The sequence below is a fragment of the Mesocricetus auratus genome, unplaced genomic scaffold, assembly GCF_017639785.1.
Source record: "Mesocricetus auratus isolate SY011 unplaced genomic scaffold, BCM_Maur_2.0 Super-Scaffold_100004, whole genome shotgun sequence".
Lineage (NCBI taxonomy): Eukaryota > Metazoa > Chordata > Mammalia > Rodentia > Cricetidae > Mesocricetus > Mesocricetus auratus.
In genome coordinates, this window is record NW_024429189.1 from 100,059,031 (window position 1) to 100,079,135 (window position 20,105).

At 44.9% G+C, this 20,105-nt stretch overlaps 1 protein-coding gene across 1 annotated transcript; it reads left to right on the forward strand.

Moving 5' to 3' along the window:
* The first annotated feature begins 2,662 nt into the window (after window positions 1-2,662).
* On the forward strand, window positions 2,663-12,170 carry Bmp2 (bone morphogenetic protein 2). Its single transcript, XM_005068676.4, has 3 exons — window positions 2,663-2,794; window positions 3,882-4,231; window positions 10,215-12,170. Exons 2-3 carry the CDS (start codon window positions 3,889-3,891, stop codon window positions 11,054-11,056), a joined length of 1,185 nt encoding a protein of 394 aa, XP_005068733.1. The 5' UTR covers window positions 2,663-2,794; window positions 3,882-3,888; the 3' UTR covers window positions 11,057-12,170.
* The last annotated feature ends 7,935 nt before the right edge of the window (window positions 12,171-20,105 follow it).

Consider the following 20,105-nt stretch of genomic DNA (forward strand, 5'->3'; position numbering starts at 1 on the left):
TTGATGTCATCACCAGAGGTTTCATTTTCATCTCTTCTTGGGGTGGGTCCAACAGCTGTCAACTTTCTCTTCCTCACTAAAGGCAACATTCTGATTTAAATCTCGTATAAATCTGGGGTTTGGTTCGCTTATCCCGCCTCACTGATGACAGAGGCAATAGTTAACTTCTCAGTTAAACTTGATAGGGAAGGAAAGGGTTTTGGAAGGGACATGTTCTTTTGACTTAAGTGTCTGAGTGGAGTGTCCTGTTGTTCACTCGTTTAGTGTCTTATGATTCAGAATGACAACTTCTATAACGCTTTTGAAAAAGCAATACAGTAGCAGATTCCTGAATCTTTCCTTTCCTCACCTTTAACTTTCTCAGTAGACCGTCTTCCTTCAAAATACCTTATTTGACCTTTACAGCTCTAGAAACAGCCAGGGCCTCATTTCCCTCTGTGGGTTGCTAATCCGATTTAGGTGAATAGAACCCTGAGTTATTTTAGCTCCCCAACTGAAAAGCTAATACATATGGATAATACATTACTAAAGCCCCTGCTTCTGGTTTTTCTCTGTCTCTTCTTTGCAAACTTGGAAGATCTGGTTCAAAAGCTGATGTTACCAATCTGGTCTTCTACAAAAATATTCTGCCCTTGGCTCTGGGGGTCATGTGGGCAACCAGGTGGTGGTATGCATGAAGGCTCCTGGAATTCTGGAAGAAGTGGAAAGAGTTCAAAAAGAATCCTGGCTCAGCAACTTTGGGGACGTTCCAGCTGAGGGAGAAAAGTGGCTTGGCCATAGCCAGAGCCTTCTTCTGGAGACCCGGTGGGACAGGACCAGGCAGACAATTCTAAGGTCTCAAACCGGAATTGTCTTGTTACCTGCCTCTGTGGGTGTGGGGGGGGGGGGAGGGTGGAGAGAGTCGAGATAAATATCCCAAGTAGTGAAGTAATTGCTTCTATAAAAAGAATCAACCTCCTTTGGTCCTTCACATGGACACACACATACACACTACACAGGAGACATCCACTTTACATGCCTACATCTGTACAGAAACCTGTGCCTTCATTTGTACATTTTACATAAATAAAAACATATAAAATGTATGCGTCTTTTTATATTGGATGTATTTATTTGAGTATAGAGATAAATGCAATCACGTAGGGGTGAATATACATGCTTGCATATTTATACAAATGTAATAATGCACTCAATGTGTATCTGCTATTTCTTGACATTTTCTTCTCATCACTCAAAACATAGAAGTGTTTGCCCGAATCTCTTCCAAGGTGTCTGATAACTTGCTAGTTCTCATCTTCTTTTCAATGCTCAATTACCTAAAAACTTCAAACTCAAGTTGAATAACGGCCCAGTGGGGGACTCCGAGGCGACCAGACCCTGACTCTGCCCTGGACTCGGAGCAGCTATGGGCACAGGTCCAGGTCCCGAGGGTCGGCTTCAAACTCGTCTGGGACCCGACCCTCCGCGGCCGCGCGCTAGCCCCGCCCCGCCCCACCGTGGCCACCCCGCTGGGCGCGCCGTCCACACCCCTGCGCGCCGCTCCCGCCCGCTCGGGGATCCCCGGCGCGCTGCGCCTCCAAGGGGGAGGTGTTCGGCCGCGGCCGGGAGGGAGCCGGCAGGCGGCGTCCCCTTTAAAAGCCGAGAGCGCCGCGCCACGGCGCCTCCGCCGTCGCCGCCGGAGTCCTCGCCCCACCGCGCTGAGCCCGGCTCGCGCTGCGCCCGCCGCTGCGCTTCCCACAGCCTGCCCGGGATAGGCAGCCCCGGACATCGCCTCCCCAGCCGCCGCCGGTCACCGGACACCCTCGGGGCGAGCGGCGCGCGGGTCAGCGGAAGCTTCGAGGTGCCAACACTCCTCGGCTTGGAGCTCCTGACCGTGCGCGCCTGGCGCTGTGGCCTCGGCTGCCCGGGAGAAGCCGTAGCCGCGGATCGACGCGAAGAGCCAGGAGGCAGGAGCACAGCCGCGCCCGGAATGCGGGGCCACTCCAGCCGGGGGCCGAGTGTCCGGGGCGCGCGGACGGAGGAGTGAGCGGACCCCAGGTTGCCACAAAAGACATTTGGCCCGAGGGCTCCGACAGCGAGGTCACCCGGTTTGGCGACCTGGGACGCGGCTGAACTGACTTGGAGAATGCGCCCCAAGACGCCGGGGCACCGCAGCCGTGCGGGCTCCGCTGGCGAGCGCTGATGGGGGTGCGCCAGAGGCCGGCTAAGGGATGCAGAGTGGCGGCCCGTCCGCCACCCAGATCTTCGCTGCGCTCTTCCCCGGACCCGGCGTCTCCCAGGATGGCTGCCCCGAGCCATGGATCGCGGCCGAGCTAGCGCGGAGCCGCCGACCCTCGTCCGGCGAGTCCCAAAACCACCCCTGCGCCCCACCAGCGCTGGTCCCTGAGGACGACGACAGCGGCAGCCTTGCCTCTGCCTTCCCTTCCCTTCCCTGCCCCGTACTCCTCCCCCTGCTTGAGGCAGTGTGTCAGCACTTGGCTGGAGACTTCTTGAACTTGCCGGGAGAGTGACTTGGGCTCCCCACTTCGCGCCGGTCTCCTCGCCCGGCGGATCCAGTCTTGCCGCCTCCAGCGCCGCCACTTCTCTGCTCCTCCGCCGGCCCGGTCCACCCCAAGACACCGTTCCCCACGGGGAGAGGGACGAAGCGGCTGGCACCCAGAGAAGGAGAAGTCGAAGAAAGATAGCCGAAGCCTGGTCCTACTCCAGGTCCCTCGAACAGAGCTTTTTCCATGTGGAGAATCTCTCAATGGACGTGCCCCCGAGTGCTTCTTAGACGGACTGCGGTCTCCTAAAGGTAGAGGACACGGGCCGGGACCCGGGCTGATGGGTGACACGGCGTTCCCGCCATGCGGTGCTGAGTGCCACAGGTTGAGTGGACGTAAACAGACCCTCTCTGGGTGCACGTGCAGCGAAGCCCTAGAGGGGTCAGGCATCCCAAACCCCAGACCCTTTTCCTTGCCCACCTGGCCTGCGTTCTTCCGCCGGTCCGTCCTTCTCCCCAATTTTCGGTATATTATTAGGGCTGTTAAAGACTTATGGCTTTATGAAGAAAAGAAAAAGAAAAAAAAGGAGTTACAGAAATCCAGTGGATTTCACCCGTTAGTTGTAGATCAGTACTATGGGTTCTAGAAATACCGGGCCGTCCTTAAGTTACTCCTGAGACCTGGAGTCTGTCCTAAGAACTAGGTACATTGAGGAAAGTACTTAGAGTTGGGGTTCTCCGTGTGTGTTTACTGTGAGGATGCGTCACAGTTTACACGTGCATTCATAGAAACTACCATGTACATAATTGCGGGAAGGTGCGTGGGTTCCTTTGACTGAACAGGGGTCTAGGACAGAGGGCAGAGTGACCAGTGGGTCAACCCTGAGGTTAGGGGCGTGGGCCACATCTTGCAAGTGGCGTCATAAATTGTAATCTTGAGTTTAGCGCTTACTGCATCTACAAGTTAGGTATATTAGTGTACCAGGAAGTTCTATACAGCGCCTCTAAGGAAGTCACATGTGCATTTGTGTCTGTTTATGTGCAAATGAGCGCTGCACAGTATAGTTTTGTAAGAGATGCAGTCGGTGACTTCCCAGCTCCCAGACACCACCTTCCTAGCTAGTGTCCCAAGAAAAGGTGACTGATGGTCACTGGTGTTTATTGGGAGTGAAGCCCAAGCCCCACGTGAGAAGCAGGCAAGAGAATGGGATGAGAGGAGGAAAGGCACAGGGATTTGGGGTCCTCCATCCTCTTGATGATCTGGGCTGTAGCTCTGGAGCATGACATGCCAGGAAGGCATCCTGGAGAAGGCCACCGAGCCCTATGGGAGCCGGGGCCGCGGGGGCGGGCGAAGGACTGGGCGGGGAACGTGGGTGACTCACGTCGGCCCTGTCCGCAGGTCGACCATGGTGGCCGGGACCCGCTGTCTTCTAGTGTTGCTGCTTCCCCAGGTCCTCCTGGGCGGCGCGGCCGGCCTCATTCCTGAGCTGGGCCGCAAGAAGTTCGCCGCGGCATCCGGCCGCCCCTTGTCCCGGCCTTCGGACGACGTCCTCAGCGAGTTTGAGTTGAGGCTGCTCAGCATGTTCGGCCTGAAGCAGAGACCCACCCCCAGCAAGGACGCCGTGGTGCCCCCCTACATGCTGGACTTGTACCGCCGGCACTCGGGCCAGCCAGGAGCGCCCGCCCCGGACCACCGGCTGGAGAGGGCAGCCAGCCGCGCCAACACGGTGCGCAGCTTCCACCACGAAGGTGAGCGGGTGGCGGGGTGGCGGGGCGGGGACGGCGGGCGGGGACTCGGCGGGCAGCCCGGGCCTTCGCTAGCACAGCGGACGGCCCCTCTGCTTCTGTGCCGTCCCCTCTGTGGCCCGGAGCCAGGGATTCCCCACTGGTGAGTCCGCACCCTCTCCTGGCAGGTAGCCAGAAGACCGACTCCTCCTCCAAGAACTGGAGGGAAAAGGAGTGATGGGGAAGAGGGTAAAGGGCTGGCTAGTCCCTAGTCAGCTAAATGTGCGCGAGAACTCCGCAGGAGAAAGCTGAGGCTTGGGGTTCTTTACATCTGCTTGAAAGCTCAAGTCTGGGTCCTGAGTTTTAGGCCAGACGAGTCAAGGGCAGAATGTTCAGGGACAGTATTAACAAAGTAAAGCCCAAGGCCCCAAAGCATTCAGATTTCCTGATGACCTGGGCCTAGCTTGAAGGATTTTGAAGCCTATCTAATCCCCACGGGATATCAATTCCACAATCAATCTTATTGTTTCCACAATGACCTTCCCTTCTTGTGTTTAACTAGTCTCTGAGTGGAGACAGGACAAGCCTTCAGATAAAAGCTCTTTCTGCTACTGCCTGTGTAAGACAGTGGATTTTTTTCTTTTATATGAATATGGCTTTCCAAGGTAGGGTATTTCTGTTTATTTTATCAGGAAGACGTTTAGTGGTGTTGAAATGTCTTAGAGGCCTACTGAAGTCTCTTGCACTGAGTTCGTAGAGCACTTAGTTAAAAACCATGCCCCAGCTCAATTCTTTGTGTGTTACTTAAGATGTTCTTTCGGCTTAATGTGTTTTAAAGAGAATATCAGTTCCTTCAAGTTCTAGAAGAATGCAGAGTTGTCTGTCAGTGAGCTGCAATTTTTAAAATTTTGTGTTGCCTTGCTGAGATGATAAATTTCAAGTGAAAAAAATCTGTGCTCAGAAATGGCAGGGGTTGCCCCCCCTATATGGGAAGCTTAAACTTTGAGAAGTCTGGTTTGATAACAGGAAAAGGTCCCACAAACAGGTCACATAGCAAGACGTATCTTCCTCCTCCAGGTAGTCACTCATTATGAAGGACACTCTAAATCCATCTCTTTCAAATGGGTTTCTGAGTTGCTTTCTGGGAGCAAACCTCAGCTTTGAAAGATAGTGCCAGCCCATCCTGGTCTCCAGGATCTGCCCACTGAGACCAGGAAGACTCAGGTGTGTTCACTCTGTCCCCACCACCCTAAACTAATCTCTCCCAGTTGATAGTGATTGGAAAGTTTCTGTAGAAACAAAAAAACAAACAAAAAGCACAGATATATTCCCTGATGCCTCTGGAGGTTTAGCACAAAAACCCATTTGTTTGTGTATTTATTTATTTACTGGTCCTTTCTAACATGAAAACAATTTATTTGTAAAAAGCAAGCATGTACTTTATCTTTGTTTAAATTAAGCTAAAAGGATCATTAAGTCAATTAAAACACAAAAATACAATTGAATGAAGTTACATCAGTAAAATCTGCAACTTCTCACTCTTTCCTTGGAAGAGGCTTTTGGTAAAATGCTACTGTAACTTGGTGTGTTTGAGTGCTTGAGTTCCTAACAAAATTTACACCTTTAAAAGGAGTTTTCATATGTAAAATTGTATAGAATATATCAACTTGCTAAAAATAAACTTGCACTAATTTTATATCTCCATGTAATTAGATGCAATTTTTACTGTAAATTTTAGGAAAACAATTTCTTTGCTATTATCATTAGATATACATGGCATTTTTGAAGACTGTTCATTGTTGAGTTAGCCAGAGTTTGATTTTTATAAGCATCCTTGTACCACTAAAACATCATAATAAACCATGTGATAAGGCTGCTGGCTCAAGATCAGAAGGAAATTGATACACATTAATAGACACACAGTAAAGAACCTTAAGAACCCTATTCAAGAATTCCCTGGTGGGCCTCTTTATAAGTTGTATAACATGATTGGGTGACAAGATGAGACAAGAAATCCTATGATAGCCTTTCACCCAGTGGTGGATGCTTCTAGACAAAGCCTCCTGTTGAACATTAAGTCCTTTCTATTATGGATTTTATCCTGGAGAGCATAGCTTTGCTGAATCCCCTCCACCCCAGGTCACCAAAGACCTTCCCCAACTGGCTTCCACTTAAAACAGTTTGAAATTGACCCTACGGAGACCTCTGTTTTCCTAGCAGATCATACACAGAAGGATCTCACTCTTGCTCTTCTGACAGTGGAGAACACTATCTTCCTCTTTTTTGTGAAATAAATTATGTGGCCTTGTGACTAAAGTTTTCAAAGAGGGAGAAATGTTGTTGTCACAGAAAATACCCACAGACTAGGACACTTCAAGGTGTAACTCTCCTTGTGGTGAAAGCCTGCTCCTAAATTCCAGTGTGGGTCTGGACATAGACACTCAGAAATGCCCCTACCTACCTCTAGGTGTGATTCTGAAGACCCTGTGAGGAAAACAGTTGCTCAGTTTGCAGATGTTCCTTGCCCCTGATGTTTTTAATGCCTCTTGTTTGTCAGTGGGTCCTTTGGACCCCTCTGGACTCCTTCTCTCCAGGCTGCTTTTGTCCTTGTGCCCTTGGGGTATTTCACTTAGTCAATCTTTAGAGAATCACTCCTGGATCTTCAGGAGCAGTCTTCCTGAAAGTGTTGGGGGAGCAGAAGCCAAGCGGGGTGGGGTGTTAGTGGCAACCCCCAGCCCCTGCTTTTCTTTCTCACCACTTTCCTTGTTACCTTAAAAATTAAAACTTTATTCTGTGTATTTTAACTTTTTTTTTCTCTTTGGTGTGTCATTTACTTTTTCTTGTAGAAAGTCAAGTAAGGCCCAAAGCCCCTAGCATCTTGTTGCAGGAGTGTGTGAGATGCAGCTGCTGATCTGGAGCAGCCGCAGGCTTTGCTGTTGTTTTGATGGGGGAATGTTTTTTATCCAAAGGGGTTGCAAAATCATCCAAGCTTAATGATAACTTTTGAAATAAAACTCACTCTAGTTTAGGGCAAACAAGTAGCCACGAGAACAGGTTCCAACAGTGTCCTATGTTCCATTTGGCTGTGTCACTTCACTTTTCTGTTCAGTTAGCTCTGTCTACATGTCCAGAGCACTATATGTTTTGATCCTTGGGACAAAACTCACTCTGCAGTTACCATGGTATCAGGTACCAATGGCTTAGAATGTGATTTCTCTCCTATGTTAGGCAATGCCTTGCAAAGGCTAGAATTTGGGCATTGCAGTAGACTCAAGGTAACAGTTCTGGGACCTAAGAGAAATCACATAACCTCTATGAATTCTCAGATGTTTCATTCACAAAATGGAAATAGTCATGGTTCCCCTCTAATGAGTTTGTTGTAAGTACTTTGTAGAAAGATGATGGCACCAGGCTTGGCAAAAATGGATGAATGGATGGATGGGTAGATAGATGATAGATAGATAGACAGACAGACAAAGAGATAAATAGATATAGAGAGATAGGTGGATAGATAGATAAACAAATTAGGAAAGAAAGAGCATTCAGCACAGTAGCTAATGTTTTATAGTGACATTTTAATGTTCTATTATCCCTTTTTCTAGCGAGTGACCCCAGCCAAATTATTTTGAGGTAGATGAATAATCAACATAGTGTGGAATGGTAAATCTGGGCTTTGTTTCTAGGGGGGAAATGGAATAATATGGCTGCCCCATTTTCTTCCTCTTTTTTTTAAAAAAACATTTTTGTAGCCAATTGTTCCTTCCATTTGATTAAGAACTAGGAGCCTGATACTCAGGTTGGAAACAGGTAAGAATCTCAAAATCACTTAGCAAGTTCAGCTGATTCAACAAGGGATATTTACAGAGAATTAACAGCTATTTCAGCCTCCAAAAAGTGTACATTACCTACTCTGTATTTTCAGAAACCCAGGCTTGCTGTGATAATTTGTAGAGGTCTTTTCCTACAATTTACTTTATTTTAAAAAGATTTTTAATTTCCCTCCCTGAAGAGGATTTTGCAACTTAGCCCCTGAAGAAGAAAAGGTGTGTGACCTGACCCTACCTAGGCAGTTAGCCTCCTGTGTTGAGATTTTCTTTGAATTCTTGACTTCTGTGCATTACTTCAATAACAGTCACAGTAGATACATTGATGTGAAGGATAGGATAGAGTCTTCTAAGGATTAAGCTGATAGAAATGCTGTTGGAAGATTAGAGATAGGTCTTTCCCTTGTCATTAGTATTGGGTAGTGCATTGTTCTCCTTTGTGAAGGCCACTTACTCTGTCTTGCAGATACTTCTTAACTCGAGGAGTGACAGACCACAGGGAGTGTCTGTTTCTATTATGCCTCCAGTTGGAAGATGGCAACCTTGGTTTTCTTCTTAGACAGATAGTGTTCTGTATTACTTCCGTGACCTGTCTCCCATATTTATCTTGGGGGTTGCCCCTTTGCTTTTGTCTCTTGTCATGTGTGTATCTGTACGAATGCATGTGTACTTATGACTGTCACTTTTTCCTTCTTTGTGAATTGGGATTCAGGGATTTTGTTGCCATTGTATTTTTCTGTTGTTGACTGATGTAGCTGTTTGTGGGAGGCCCTGGGTAATTAGTTGGCCTTTATATCCTGTCTTTAAAGGAAGTGATATGTACCTCGCTGTGCCAATGTCAGGAGAAGCCAGTATGATTTGGTGCAATTAGGGTTTGGGGAATTGTTGCCACTTTTTCACTTTTTTATTGAAGAAGTGCCTTGGGCAGAAACATTAGGGGACCCAAGAATGGCAATGAAAATGGGTTTTTACAAAAGAACTAAATATAGTCCTTCAGTCTTTTCTAGGAATGATTATGTTCTAAAGTACCATTAGCTGTTAGTGAAATTCAGAACATAACTGGGTCCTCAAAGGTATCATCAAGAACTTATTGGCAAGCAGGTGCAAGAGAACTATGCATGATGCTAGCCTAGTATTCTTCATGTCAAAGTAGAAGAGCTTTAGAAGACTCACCTGTTTGAGTCCCTGGCTGGCTGATGGTAGCCTGAATCCTTACTCCCTGGCTAACATTAAGGCCTCTTCTACAAAAGGTGCTTTACAGATCTACTCCTTTGTCAAATATACCCTTGAATGTGGGAAACATCCTTTAAAACCATGACACTGAAGTGTGGTCCCTAAGCTTTCAGCCTCTCTTACCTAAGAGCTTAATGGAAATACAGGCTCACAGACTCTTCCAGAGTCTGAGAACTGCTGAGCTGACACAGGGCTTATTTTGCGTGAGGGTGAGATGGAGATGAGAGAACTGGCAGTAGGCAGCCATTTTTCCTGAAATTCTTTATCGTTAATTACTATAGTGTCCTACTGCCACCCATACCTTTGTCTCTAGAGTTCTGAGCAAAATGGTAGGGTGCACTTTGCAAAATGTCATCATTGATGTTGAGTTTCAGAGTCTTTAATTAAGAGACTGAAATCTCTGTATTGAGATTTGTAAATCATCTAAATTGCAGAGTAATGTTTTCAAATGCAGCTTAAAAGATTGACATTAAAGCTTGCTTTCTTAGTTAAGAAATGCAATAATGTCTTTCTTCAACCCCTCAGTCATTAGCCCTCTACTAACTATAGTGCTGACTTTTTCCCCCCTTAAATTCTGTGAATTCCAAAGAAGGGCTTCACTATTTCCTCCCTTAGTATAGCTACCTAGGAGCTATGTTCATACATTGGATTAAAAGTGTAGCAATTGCAAAGTTAATGTGACCATACAGAAAAGGGAAAATGAGACTCCATTTTCACTTTTGAGATGACATATTTTTATTTCTTTTATAGTGTTGGGCATTAAACCCTGGGTTAAGCAAGGAGGCAGGCACTGTACCTCTAACCCTGACATTTTTACTTTCTGGTTGCAAACTTTTATGTAGTTTGACTCACACTGTGCATTGAGATTTTAAATCTCTCGTAAGGAAGTAAATTACCATTGGCTCTCTTACCGAACGCTTTCCCTTTTCTCTCCACTCTAATCAAATTAGAAGCCGTAGAAGATCTACCAGAAGTGAGTGGGAAAACGTCTCGCCGTTTCTTCTTCAACTTAAGTTCTGTCCCCACTGAAGAGTTCATCACATCTGCAGAACTCCAGATTTTTCGGGAACAGATGCAGGAAACTTTGGGAAACAATAGTTTCCAGCACCGAATTAATATTTATGAAATTATAAAGCCTGCAGCGGCCAGCTTGAAATTTCCTGTGACCAGATTATTGGACACCAGGTTAGTGAATCAGAACACAAGTCAGTGGGAGAGCTTTGATGTCACCCCTGCTGTGATGCGGTGGACTGCACAGGGACACACCAACCATGGGTTTGTTGTGGAAGTGGCCCATTTAGAGGAGAAGCCAGGTGTCTCCAAGAGACATGTGAGGATTAGCAGGTCTTTGCACCAAGATGAACACAGCTGGTCACAGATAAGGCCATTGCTAGTGACTTTTGGTCACGATGGAAAAGGACATCCACTCCATAGAAGAGAAAAGCGTCAAGCCAAACACAAACAGCGGAAGCGCCTCAAGTCCAGCTGCAGGAGACACCCTTTGTATGTGGACTTCAGTGACGTGGGGTGGAATGACTGGATTGTGGCTCCTCCGGGCTACCATGCCTTTTATTGCCATGGGGAATGTCCTTTTCCCTTGGCTGATCACCTGAACTCCACTAACCATGCCATAGTGCAGACGCTGGTAAACTCTGTGAATTCCAAGATCCCTAAGGCGTGTTGTGTCCCCACAGAGCTCAGCGCCATCTCCATGTTGTACCTAGATGAGAATGAAAAGGTCGTACTAAAAAACTACCAGGACATGGTTGTGGAGGGTTGTGGGTGTCGTTAGCACAGTAAAAATAAATAAATATATATTTTAGAAAAAATAATAAACCCTACTCTCCCCCCTATAAAACAGCTGACACTTTAATATTTCCCAATGAAGACTTTATTTATGGAATGGAATGGAAAAAAACACAGCTATTTTGAAAATATATTTATATCTACGAAAAGAAGTTGGGAAAACAAATATTTTAATCAGAGAATTATTCCTTAAAGATTTAAAATGTATTTAGTTGTACATTTTATATGGGTTCAACTCCAGCACATGAAGTATAATGGTCAGAGTTATTTTGTATTTATTTACTATTATAACCACTTTTTAGGAAAAAATAGTTGTATTTATATGTAATCAAAAGAAATATCGGGTTTGTATATAATTTTCCAAAAAATTGTAGTTGTTTTTCAGTCGTGTGTGTTTAAGATGCGAAGTCTACATGGAAGGTCACTGGGCAAAGTGCTTGCACATTTGCTTTTTGTTCTTTGCAGCACTACTGTTAAGTTCACAAGTTCAAGTCCAAAAAAAAGTGGATAATCCACTCTGCTGACTTTCAAGATTATTATATTATTCAATTCTCAGGAATGTTGCAGAGTGCTTGTCCAATCCGTGAGAACGTTCATTCTTATTAGGGGGAATATTTGGATAAGAACCAGACATTACTGCTCTGATAGAAAATCTCTCCTTGCAGAAAGAATAAAGCAGGACCAGTGGAAATAATTAGGAAAACTGTGACCATGTCGGGAAATGATAATGGCGTCTTGTTCTTTCCTAAACCTATGATCCCTTCCAGGGGGCTGATCTGGCCAAAGTACTAAATAAAATACAATATTTCTTCTTTATTAACATTGTGGTCATATATATGTACAATTGATTATCTTGTGGCCTTCATAAAGAAGTGGAAATTGATTTGTATTTTGCATTTATCCCATCAGCAAGTTCTTTATTCTCCAAAGCACCCCATTTTCCACATTTGCCCAACACTCAGCAACATTGAGCATGTTGTGTTTTCTGCCTACACCCTGTTCTCTGACCTGTCAGCTTACTTTTCTTTCCATTGATGTGTGTTTGAACACGTTTCTCCAAATGTTAAACCTGTTTCCGATAATAAATATCAAAAACTCTGGCATTTCATCCTGTAAAATCTAACCCATGAGAGCAAATAGTGCATTTCTAAGTGTTCACAGTGTCTACCCGAGTTTGCATTTTCATTTCTGAAATGACTGACTTAAAGGTGGGGGGGGTGACTTAAATGGTTGGAGAATTCCAAGCAAGTCCCATTTGCACCAAAGGACTTGCTGGTGAGTTAGTGGTTTTCAAAGAAGCGGGGAAAAAAGTAAGGGAAAACCAATGCCTAAAACAAAGCAAAGCTTGCAGTACCCAAGGTAAAGTTCCAGAGATGATATCCCATACAACAGAGGCCACAGTGCCAAAAAAATTTAGAGAGAGTGTCTGTGATCAGCTCCTGCAAAGACGTCTGCCAATTGGCCAGTCGCCCAAACCCAGTGAAGTCAAATGAACCCTGAGCAGTGGCAGAGCTTCCGTGCTCAGGTTGGAAAGGAAACCTAGGCAGGGCTTTGTGGCTCTGTTTGTAGACTGGGGAATCCATAGTGCCTGTTTACTGGCAGTGTTTCAGGTCAGTTTCCAGAATGTGTGTCCTCCTGTAGTCCCTCATGGCTGAAGCCTAGCTCTTGCTCCATTCCCAACCCCTGCCTTAGAACTGAATCGGCAAGGGCTGTTTGAATTAAGCCCTTCTTGGGCGCTAGCATGGGATGACCTTGAGCACACTTATCTTTGGAGGCTTTGAGGTTCTGAAGATCTTGGTTTGCATGATTAGTCTGGTCATCTTTTAAAGCGTCCGTCCTTCCCCCCTTTTGCTGTTGCATTTGCACAGGTAGAAACTGTTAGACCCACGTATGGCTAGCCAAGTCTTCCTTGTCCTTCAGCCATCCTTTGCTCTTTCTTAGCATCTTAAAAACTGAACCATATTTCTCCAAATTCTTGACACAGGAGTGGGAGTATTTGACAAGGATTCTATCTTCTGGCAGGTTCATCATTTGCAGTTTTCCACTTCATTGGTTCGGATTTTATTTTCTTTTTATTTTTCTTTTTTTCAAGACAGGGTTTCTCTGTGTAATGGCCTTGGCTGTCCTGGAACTCACTCTGTAGACCAGGCTGGCCCAAACTCGTGGAGATCCACCTGCCTCTGCTTTCCAAGTGCTGGGATTAAAGGCATGCACCACCACCACCTAGCTTTGGTTCTGATTTTCTTGGCTAAATTACTTGTAGAATAGCAGGTCCCATGTGATGTATATACATATCTTTGTGTATATACAGTGTGTATATGTTCTAATTTATGCATATACATTTATGAGAATATGTATGTTACACATGTGGATGGTGACATTTCAGTTTCCACTAAGGTTCAGAGGTTATACAATAAATGGAACTATGTCATTCTTACACAACCTGAGTGGTTCAGGTTTTTCTCTATTTTTTTTTAGGAGGGAGAAAGTCCATCTACACAATCGAAAAATGCATCAAATCACTTAGTTAAGGTCTATTTAATTGGTTTGCTCTTGAGATACTGATTCACTAGGTACTAATATGCCATGCTCCCACCCCTTTGATTGAAAGGCCAAAGAACAGAGCTTTGTAGTAAAGAATGGTTAAAGTGGGCAAAAGAGCTGGGGGTATACACTGCAACCTGAGGAAGTCAGGGGAAAGGACAGGTAGGGTGACAATAGGGTGAGGCACACACATCTGCTCTACTCAGGCAAATTGCATTTCTCCTTTCCTTCACCTTGCTGACATAAATTACAGCCTTATGATATTCTCTAGAGCAGAATTTTCTGACCAATTCCCTGCCCTACAAACTTCAAAGTGAACTTCTACCTAACTTGCGGGGCCCAAGTTCTAAATAAAACTTGTTAGATTTTAACGTGCACTTCAGTCATGAGTAATGCCTGGAGGGAACTAAAACCTTGATGTGGATACAGCCCCCATGGAGTCACGCTACTTTATAAATCCTGCCCCAGTGGTCTGGGTGAGGCCGGAGGTCCTGAATTCCTAATGAACTCCCAGGTGAAACCCCGACTCCACGTGCCAGAGGACTACAGTTTCAGCGGCAAGATTCGGTTGGCTGTTCTTTCAGTCCGAACTGCAGATGCTGAATTGAGTGTAGCTCCTTCAAGCAAAAGCCGTATGTAGATAGAAGGAAACAGAACGCAAAGCTGCGTTGCGTGGCATCTGAAAGAGTGCCCTGTGTATTTTTTCAAAGACATTCTTTCCCCCTGCAAGATGACTGGCAATCTTGCATTCTAGCCACTCTTAGACATGAAAACACTTGGTTGCTTATCTTGTAAAATCTGCTCTGCTTGCTTGCTTGGGCATGCTGAAGTCAGTTTAGTCAAATACGTGTCAGTACATCTATATGTATGGGGGAGCAGGTGCAAGCCCTTAAAAATGTACTTTAAAAAACTTTTAACACTTAAGACAGTGCACTGAGTTGATCCTGTGTGATCTTCGTGCCAAGCATCTGAGTTAAAGGGTTCCCTTTGAAGGCAATGGGTAGATGTCAAGCAATTGAAGCAGTTGTTTATACAAAATGATGCTTCATTTTTTGTGTGTGTGTGAGTTATAAGACCGTACACTAGTGGTATAACTTCACTGAGCATAAAAGGTAGTGTAAGAGTCTAAAGCAAGTATTTGAGGTTTGATCTAATGGAAGTTGGAATTTCCTAGGCTGCACTTGGCTTGGAATAAATAGCTTATGTGAATGGATTTAAGCTAGAAAAAAAAACAAAACAAAAAGGAATGGGTTTCCTTCTGCAAAGAGTGTCCATCCGGAAATAACTTCCTGTCTTTGCTTGGTGACTGCACCTCTTGTTAGCAGAATGTCATTTGGGAACTGAGGGTAGTTTGGGAATCACCTTACCCATCTCTCAGAAGAAATTTACTTACAAACAAGTCAGATTTGAGTATTTGTTGAAGAAATGTTGGGATGAATAGATTCTTAATCTCAACCAGTCTTTATTTGTGTAAGTCACGTGTATGTACGCACGCACATATACCACACATGCATGCACATCTCCAAGAGAAATTTTAATTTGCTCCTGTCTGGACTCTGAATGCTGAGAGGAGAGCGGCTATTTTTGCCCTGATGGGTTTATCATTGTGTTTAGGTCTCTAAACTTGGGATTGAGTCCCTCTGAGGTGCTACACCAGACACTTACTTCAACAGCACTTAAAAACTCGTGTTTGCCTGTGTGCTGGGCCCCACGCCAGGACATTGCCGGGAGTCCATTACTGCTGCAGTCCATTCTGATGAGGAGGTCTCCCAGCAAAGCCCCGGTCTGCTCGCAGCTTCCCTCATAAGGCGCAGGAACTCATCTGGACCGAATTTACCCTGGAACTGCTTGGCCACAACACTATGAGAGAATAATTATTGAACTATTTTACTGTACAACTATTTCCAAATTGTTGATTTTTTATTGATTTCAGGAGGCAAGCTAATTGCCCCATGGCAACTTGATGTTAACATTTAATGAAGATCAGGAAACAGAGTTTATGAAAAGCGTTTGTATAGTGACTGCAAAGCTTCAAGAACTGTTTTACACTTCCTGACGGGGCTGGGCCTCGCTTAATGCTTTGTTTTTATTGCTTAAGAGTGTAAACCTCGCTTTAGCCCAGTGTGTGGAAACTATACCCTCATTCCGAACTGCACATTTTCTTGTTGCTTTTGCCTTGATCCCCATGGCCTCTCCTGCCATATATAATCAAGACTTTCTCTGCTCTGTGTGCAGGCAAGTTTCTATCTCAGACACTGATGATACTACACATGCACACGTGTGCACACAGCCTCATGAACTGAATATGTTGCTTCACTGTGTTTGGGTGGAGTTTCTGTTCTGCACCCGGTTGCTAGACAACCAAGCAGACAAAATTTAGCGATTCAAAAGGCTTTCTTAAAGACGCCAAATTTGGGCGGCTCAACTCTTTTATCTCCGTCTTTAAGTAGAAGGTGCAGGTTTCTTAAGAAGATCCCCTAGCCTTTTGTTGGATAGATGACTGACTGCTGGAAGAGCAGTGTGCGTGTGTGTGTGTGTGTGTGTGTGTGTGTGTGTGTGTGTGCGCGCGCGCTCGCGCGCGCGCGATGTTTAGGTGTTTGCCGGTGTGCATGCATATGTGTGCACACCCATGAGGAGGTCAGAGGATAACATCCACTGTTCCTCTCAATAGCTCTGGGCTTTGGTTTTTGAGAAAAGACCTCTCACTGAACCTGGTTCACTTCAGTTTAGCTAGGCTGTCTGCCAGTGAGCCCCAGGGATCCTCTTACATCCACCCCTGTGCACCCCAGGCACTGAGGCTACAGACACGTGACCCTAATGTGGGTGCTGAATATCTGAATGCAGGTGTGTGTGCTTGTGCAGGAAGTTCTTGACTGCTGAGCCATCTCTCTAACCCAGATGAGTTTTTGAAGTCTGGCCCTACAGCATTGTCTGTCTGAGAGCTTTCCTAACTGTTGCTCCCATTTGCTGGAACTTGCTTCTCACCTGGAAGCTAACTTGGTTTCCAAGGGTGTGTTTTAAATCACTAATAAAGTTGAGCTACAGCTCCAAGCTCCGATTGTTTCAAAGTAAAGCAAAGACTCCTTTCCGGGGCAATGTTCAGAAGCACAGGGCCTGGGTGTGGAGGGCGCTGTCTCCGGGAAGCTACCCCAGGTTTTCTTCTGGGAGATAGTATTGAAAATATTTTCTAAAACCTCCGTGAAAGCCTAATTTTAAATCAAAGTCATTTTCTGATTTCTGTAACATGCTCCAGGAGCATGTTGTAAAATCAGGATCTTTGTAGACCAGCCAAGTTGGACTTGTGTTCACAAGTTCACTCACATGCGTACACAGTTGGCAGCTGACAGGCTCCACGCTGAGATCTTTCTTCCTCCTCTACCCTCTGACATGCTGCTGCTGCTCTGGCTCCTCTCTTTGTGGGGTTCCCTGGGCTGGAATGCAGTCAAATCCATGGAAAACTTTAACCACTTTCCTGATTCATTTACAGGCAGGATTTCCTGGCATGAGGATCAAGGAGGGAGAACTGAGGCTGGTTCATCACAAACTGGCTTGAAAATAAGAGTCATTTGAAGCCCATCTGGCCTGTACCAGGAACTTTGACAAGCTAGTTTCTGATAGTGAAACCTCAGCATCCGACTCAAAAATTATCCAATCGCTTGGTTTCTTCAATAAGCCTGCAGTTCTCTAAGGCACACGTCAGTATAAGCACTGAGGGCCTGGAGTGAAATGGGCAGAAAACAACATAGGGGAGCAAAAATGAAAATGGAAATAGCAAGTCTTAGCTGAAAGCTCCCAATATCCAACCTTTCCTAATTTCATCATGTTCAGTCAGGCTGGACAATAGAAAGTGGGAAGGAAGGACTGTATAGATTTAACAACTTTTGTGGCATAAATATAAACATATGCATATATACTTCAAATATATCACCCTTATATTTACATATTCATGATTAACACAAATTTTCTGAGTAGAAAATTCTAATGGCATTGCAGTGTAGGATCACCTTGTTGATACTGGTGGCATTATGTTTTCCTGTGTAGAAAAGGTCTCAGATGTTAATTTAAAGAGTTTCCTCTTTGCTTCAGATAAAGTACAGTTCTCAGTATAGAGTGAACTGTAATGATACACAATAAAATTTAAGACACAAACTTCTCTTGCATGACTGAATTACAGTAATACAAAGAGTTGTCCAGAGAACAAGTAAACATGAAGACTTAAACTTCTGGTCAGCACTATGAAAACATGATGCAGTTTAATTATTATGAGTTCCCCCAATTACTCTAATGATGAATTACATTAGAAGAAGAATATATGTACAGAAGAAAACCTATGCACCACATGGTATCATCTTCATCATCAATTAGATCATAAACACAGAGCATCTCAGTTTTCTACTTGTTTGGTTATCCAGCCTTGTTTGCCTCATGAATGCATCTACTGATAATGACTCTGTGTCTCCTTGTTACTTATCCCCAGCTTATCTTTTCCCTTGCAGATATTTTAGGGTTAGTCACAGATATTTCTATGTTTGATTCTTGATTAGTCTTAACTGCAATTTACATGAAGAAAGAAAGAAAGAAGGAGAGAGAAAGAAAGAAAGAAAGAGAAAAGAAAAGAAAGAAAGAAAGGTTAAGATGTCTGGATTCCTCTTGCCAGAAACAGCTACCCAAAAGAAAAAATATATTCTTGACTGTTACACAGGCTTCCAGTATTACATTTTGCAGAAATATATTAGTTGACTGTCCTATCAGATCATGAGTGAGCTCCAATACTCTCTCTCTCTCTCTCTCTCTCTCTCTCTCTCTCTGCATTAGGAGTACCCTTCATACTTCACAATCAATTTAATAAGATACAGTCAGACTGAAGCCAGGATGATAGAAGGATGATCTTTGTCACCGTGGACCACCCAATCTTTGGTACACTTGCAAGTTCACAAACATAGTTTCTAAGGATGTGGCATGACGGAGCACAGAGGGTATTGCTGGATGATCTGGCAACACATTTGGGCCCATTCTCACATCAGGGCAGAAGGTATGCATATCCAGACGGTTCCCATATCCGGGGCTGTCAAGGGCCAGGCATTGTAAGTGTGTCACTGTTATTAATCCTGGAAAATGAATGAAGGCACTCCACAGGGCAGGGCCTGGAGCCTTGTCCAGTTATTATGTAATGTTCCCAGAAAAATCACAAAGTGGTACTTTAATTCCAGTGGTGACAAAATTATAAACTTTCTCAATGTCATCTATGGGCCAATGCAGTGCTCTGGAAATCTGCACAACAGATAGGAAGGCTTTCCATGCAGGAGGATATCTGTTTGGCTGGAATAGAAATTATTCTATGGAATCATGTTCCCATCTCTTACTAGATTCTTAGGAAAGACTGTATTGTGAATTTTCCTGTTTGCGTTTTCTATTTCAGCATCTCACACCCCCTACTCTTCTCCCCATCCCCCATGCCAGAGCCTTATGTGGAGATAAGGAGTTACAGAAGCCAACCTACTGGAATTCAGGGAGAGAGATTTTCCACAGCATCACAGACTAAGGGTGTGTTGAAGATACATGAAACTGTGCTGAAGATCTCCTTAGAATTGCCAGCTTCAGCCATGATCAAGATCCTATCATGCTTTTTCTTTCTCCATGGTTATGGGACTGAGTTTGTGGGGAGAAATATTTCCACTGAGTTCCCTCCTGAAAATTTTCATAGCGAAGGAGAAATTACTTTCCTGCTGTCTATGCGAAAGGACCTCAACAGTGTTGGGGAGGAGAGCTGCTTCTATGGGGTAGACTGAAAGCCATTTAACTTCATTGAATGGGTGTATGCACAGACCAAAGTGAGCTTGTGCACAGCACTCTACACAGACCACAGTGTGTGCGTGTGTAGCAGACGGAGTACACAGATCAGAGTGTGCACAGCAGAGTGAGTGTGCACAGAGCAGAGCCAATGGGTACACAGTAGAACGGGCTCTGAGCAGAGTGTGTGTGCACAGAAAATGAGCGTGCACAGGTAAGAGTGAGTGTGCAGAGATCAGAGTGTACAAAGAGCAGAGTGCTTCATCTTCAGCTAAGGCAGTGATTCACTTGACTTTAATTTTGATGGTAGCATTATTCTTCTGACTCACTGACAATTTAATGTGAAGTTGAAAGGCTGAAACTGTTCTTTACTTTTCAGGAACTTACACACTCATCAGGTAGAAAACATAGTTTCCCTTTGAAAGGGAAGATGCTCTAATGCTTCATTAAATTGCAAAACACAGAAGCACATCTGTGATCTGCCTTCCACCTCTGCCCACACCCCTGCAGCAGCTGACATTCCCAGGTTCCCTAAGGTGGCCTGATAGCCAGCTTGCTTTATCTTAAAGGCTTCTCTTATCTTGCCCTGAGCAGTAAACACTGTCATTTACCTTCTCTGGTCTTTGTTGTAACATTGCTAAACGGGTTAATCCTTCTCGTGTTTGTGTTATGAGTCTGATCTGACCTCTGGCTTTACAGAG

What these genes read in the sequence shown, in the direction of transcription:
- Bmp2 (XM_005068676.4), top strand. Translation starts at nt 3,889, where the DNA reads ATGGTGGCCGGGACCCGCTGTCTTCTAGTGTTGCTGCTTCCCCAGGTC. An exon ending in GCGCAGCTTCCACCACGAAG is followed by an intron (nt 4,232 to 10,214) that starts GTGAGCGGGTGG and finishes TAATCAAATTAG; the next exon opens with AAGCCGTAGAAGATCTACCA.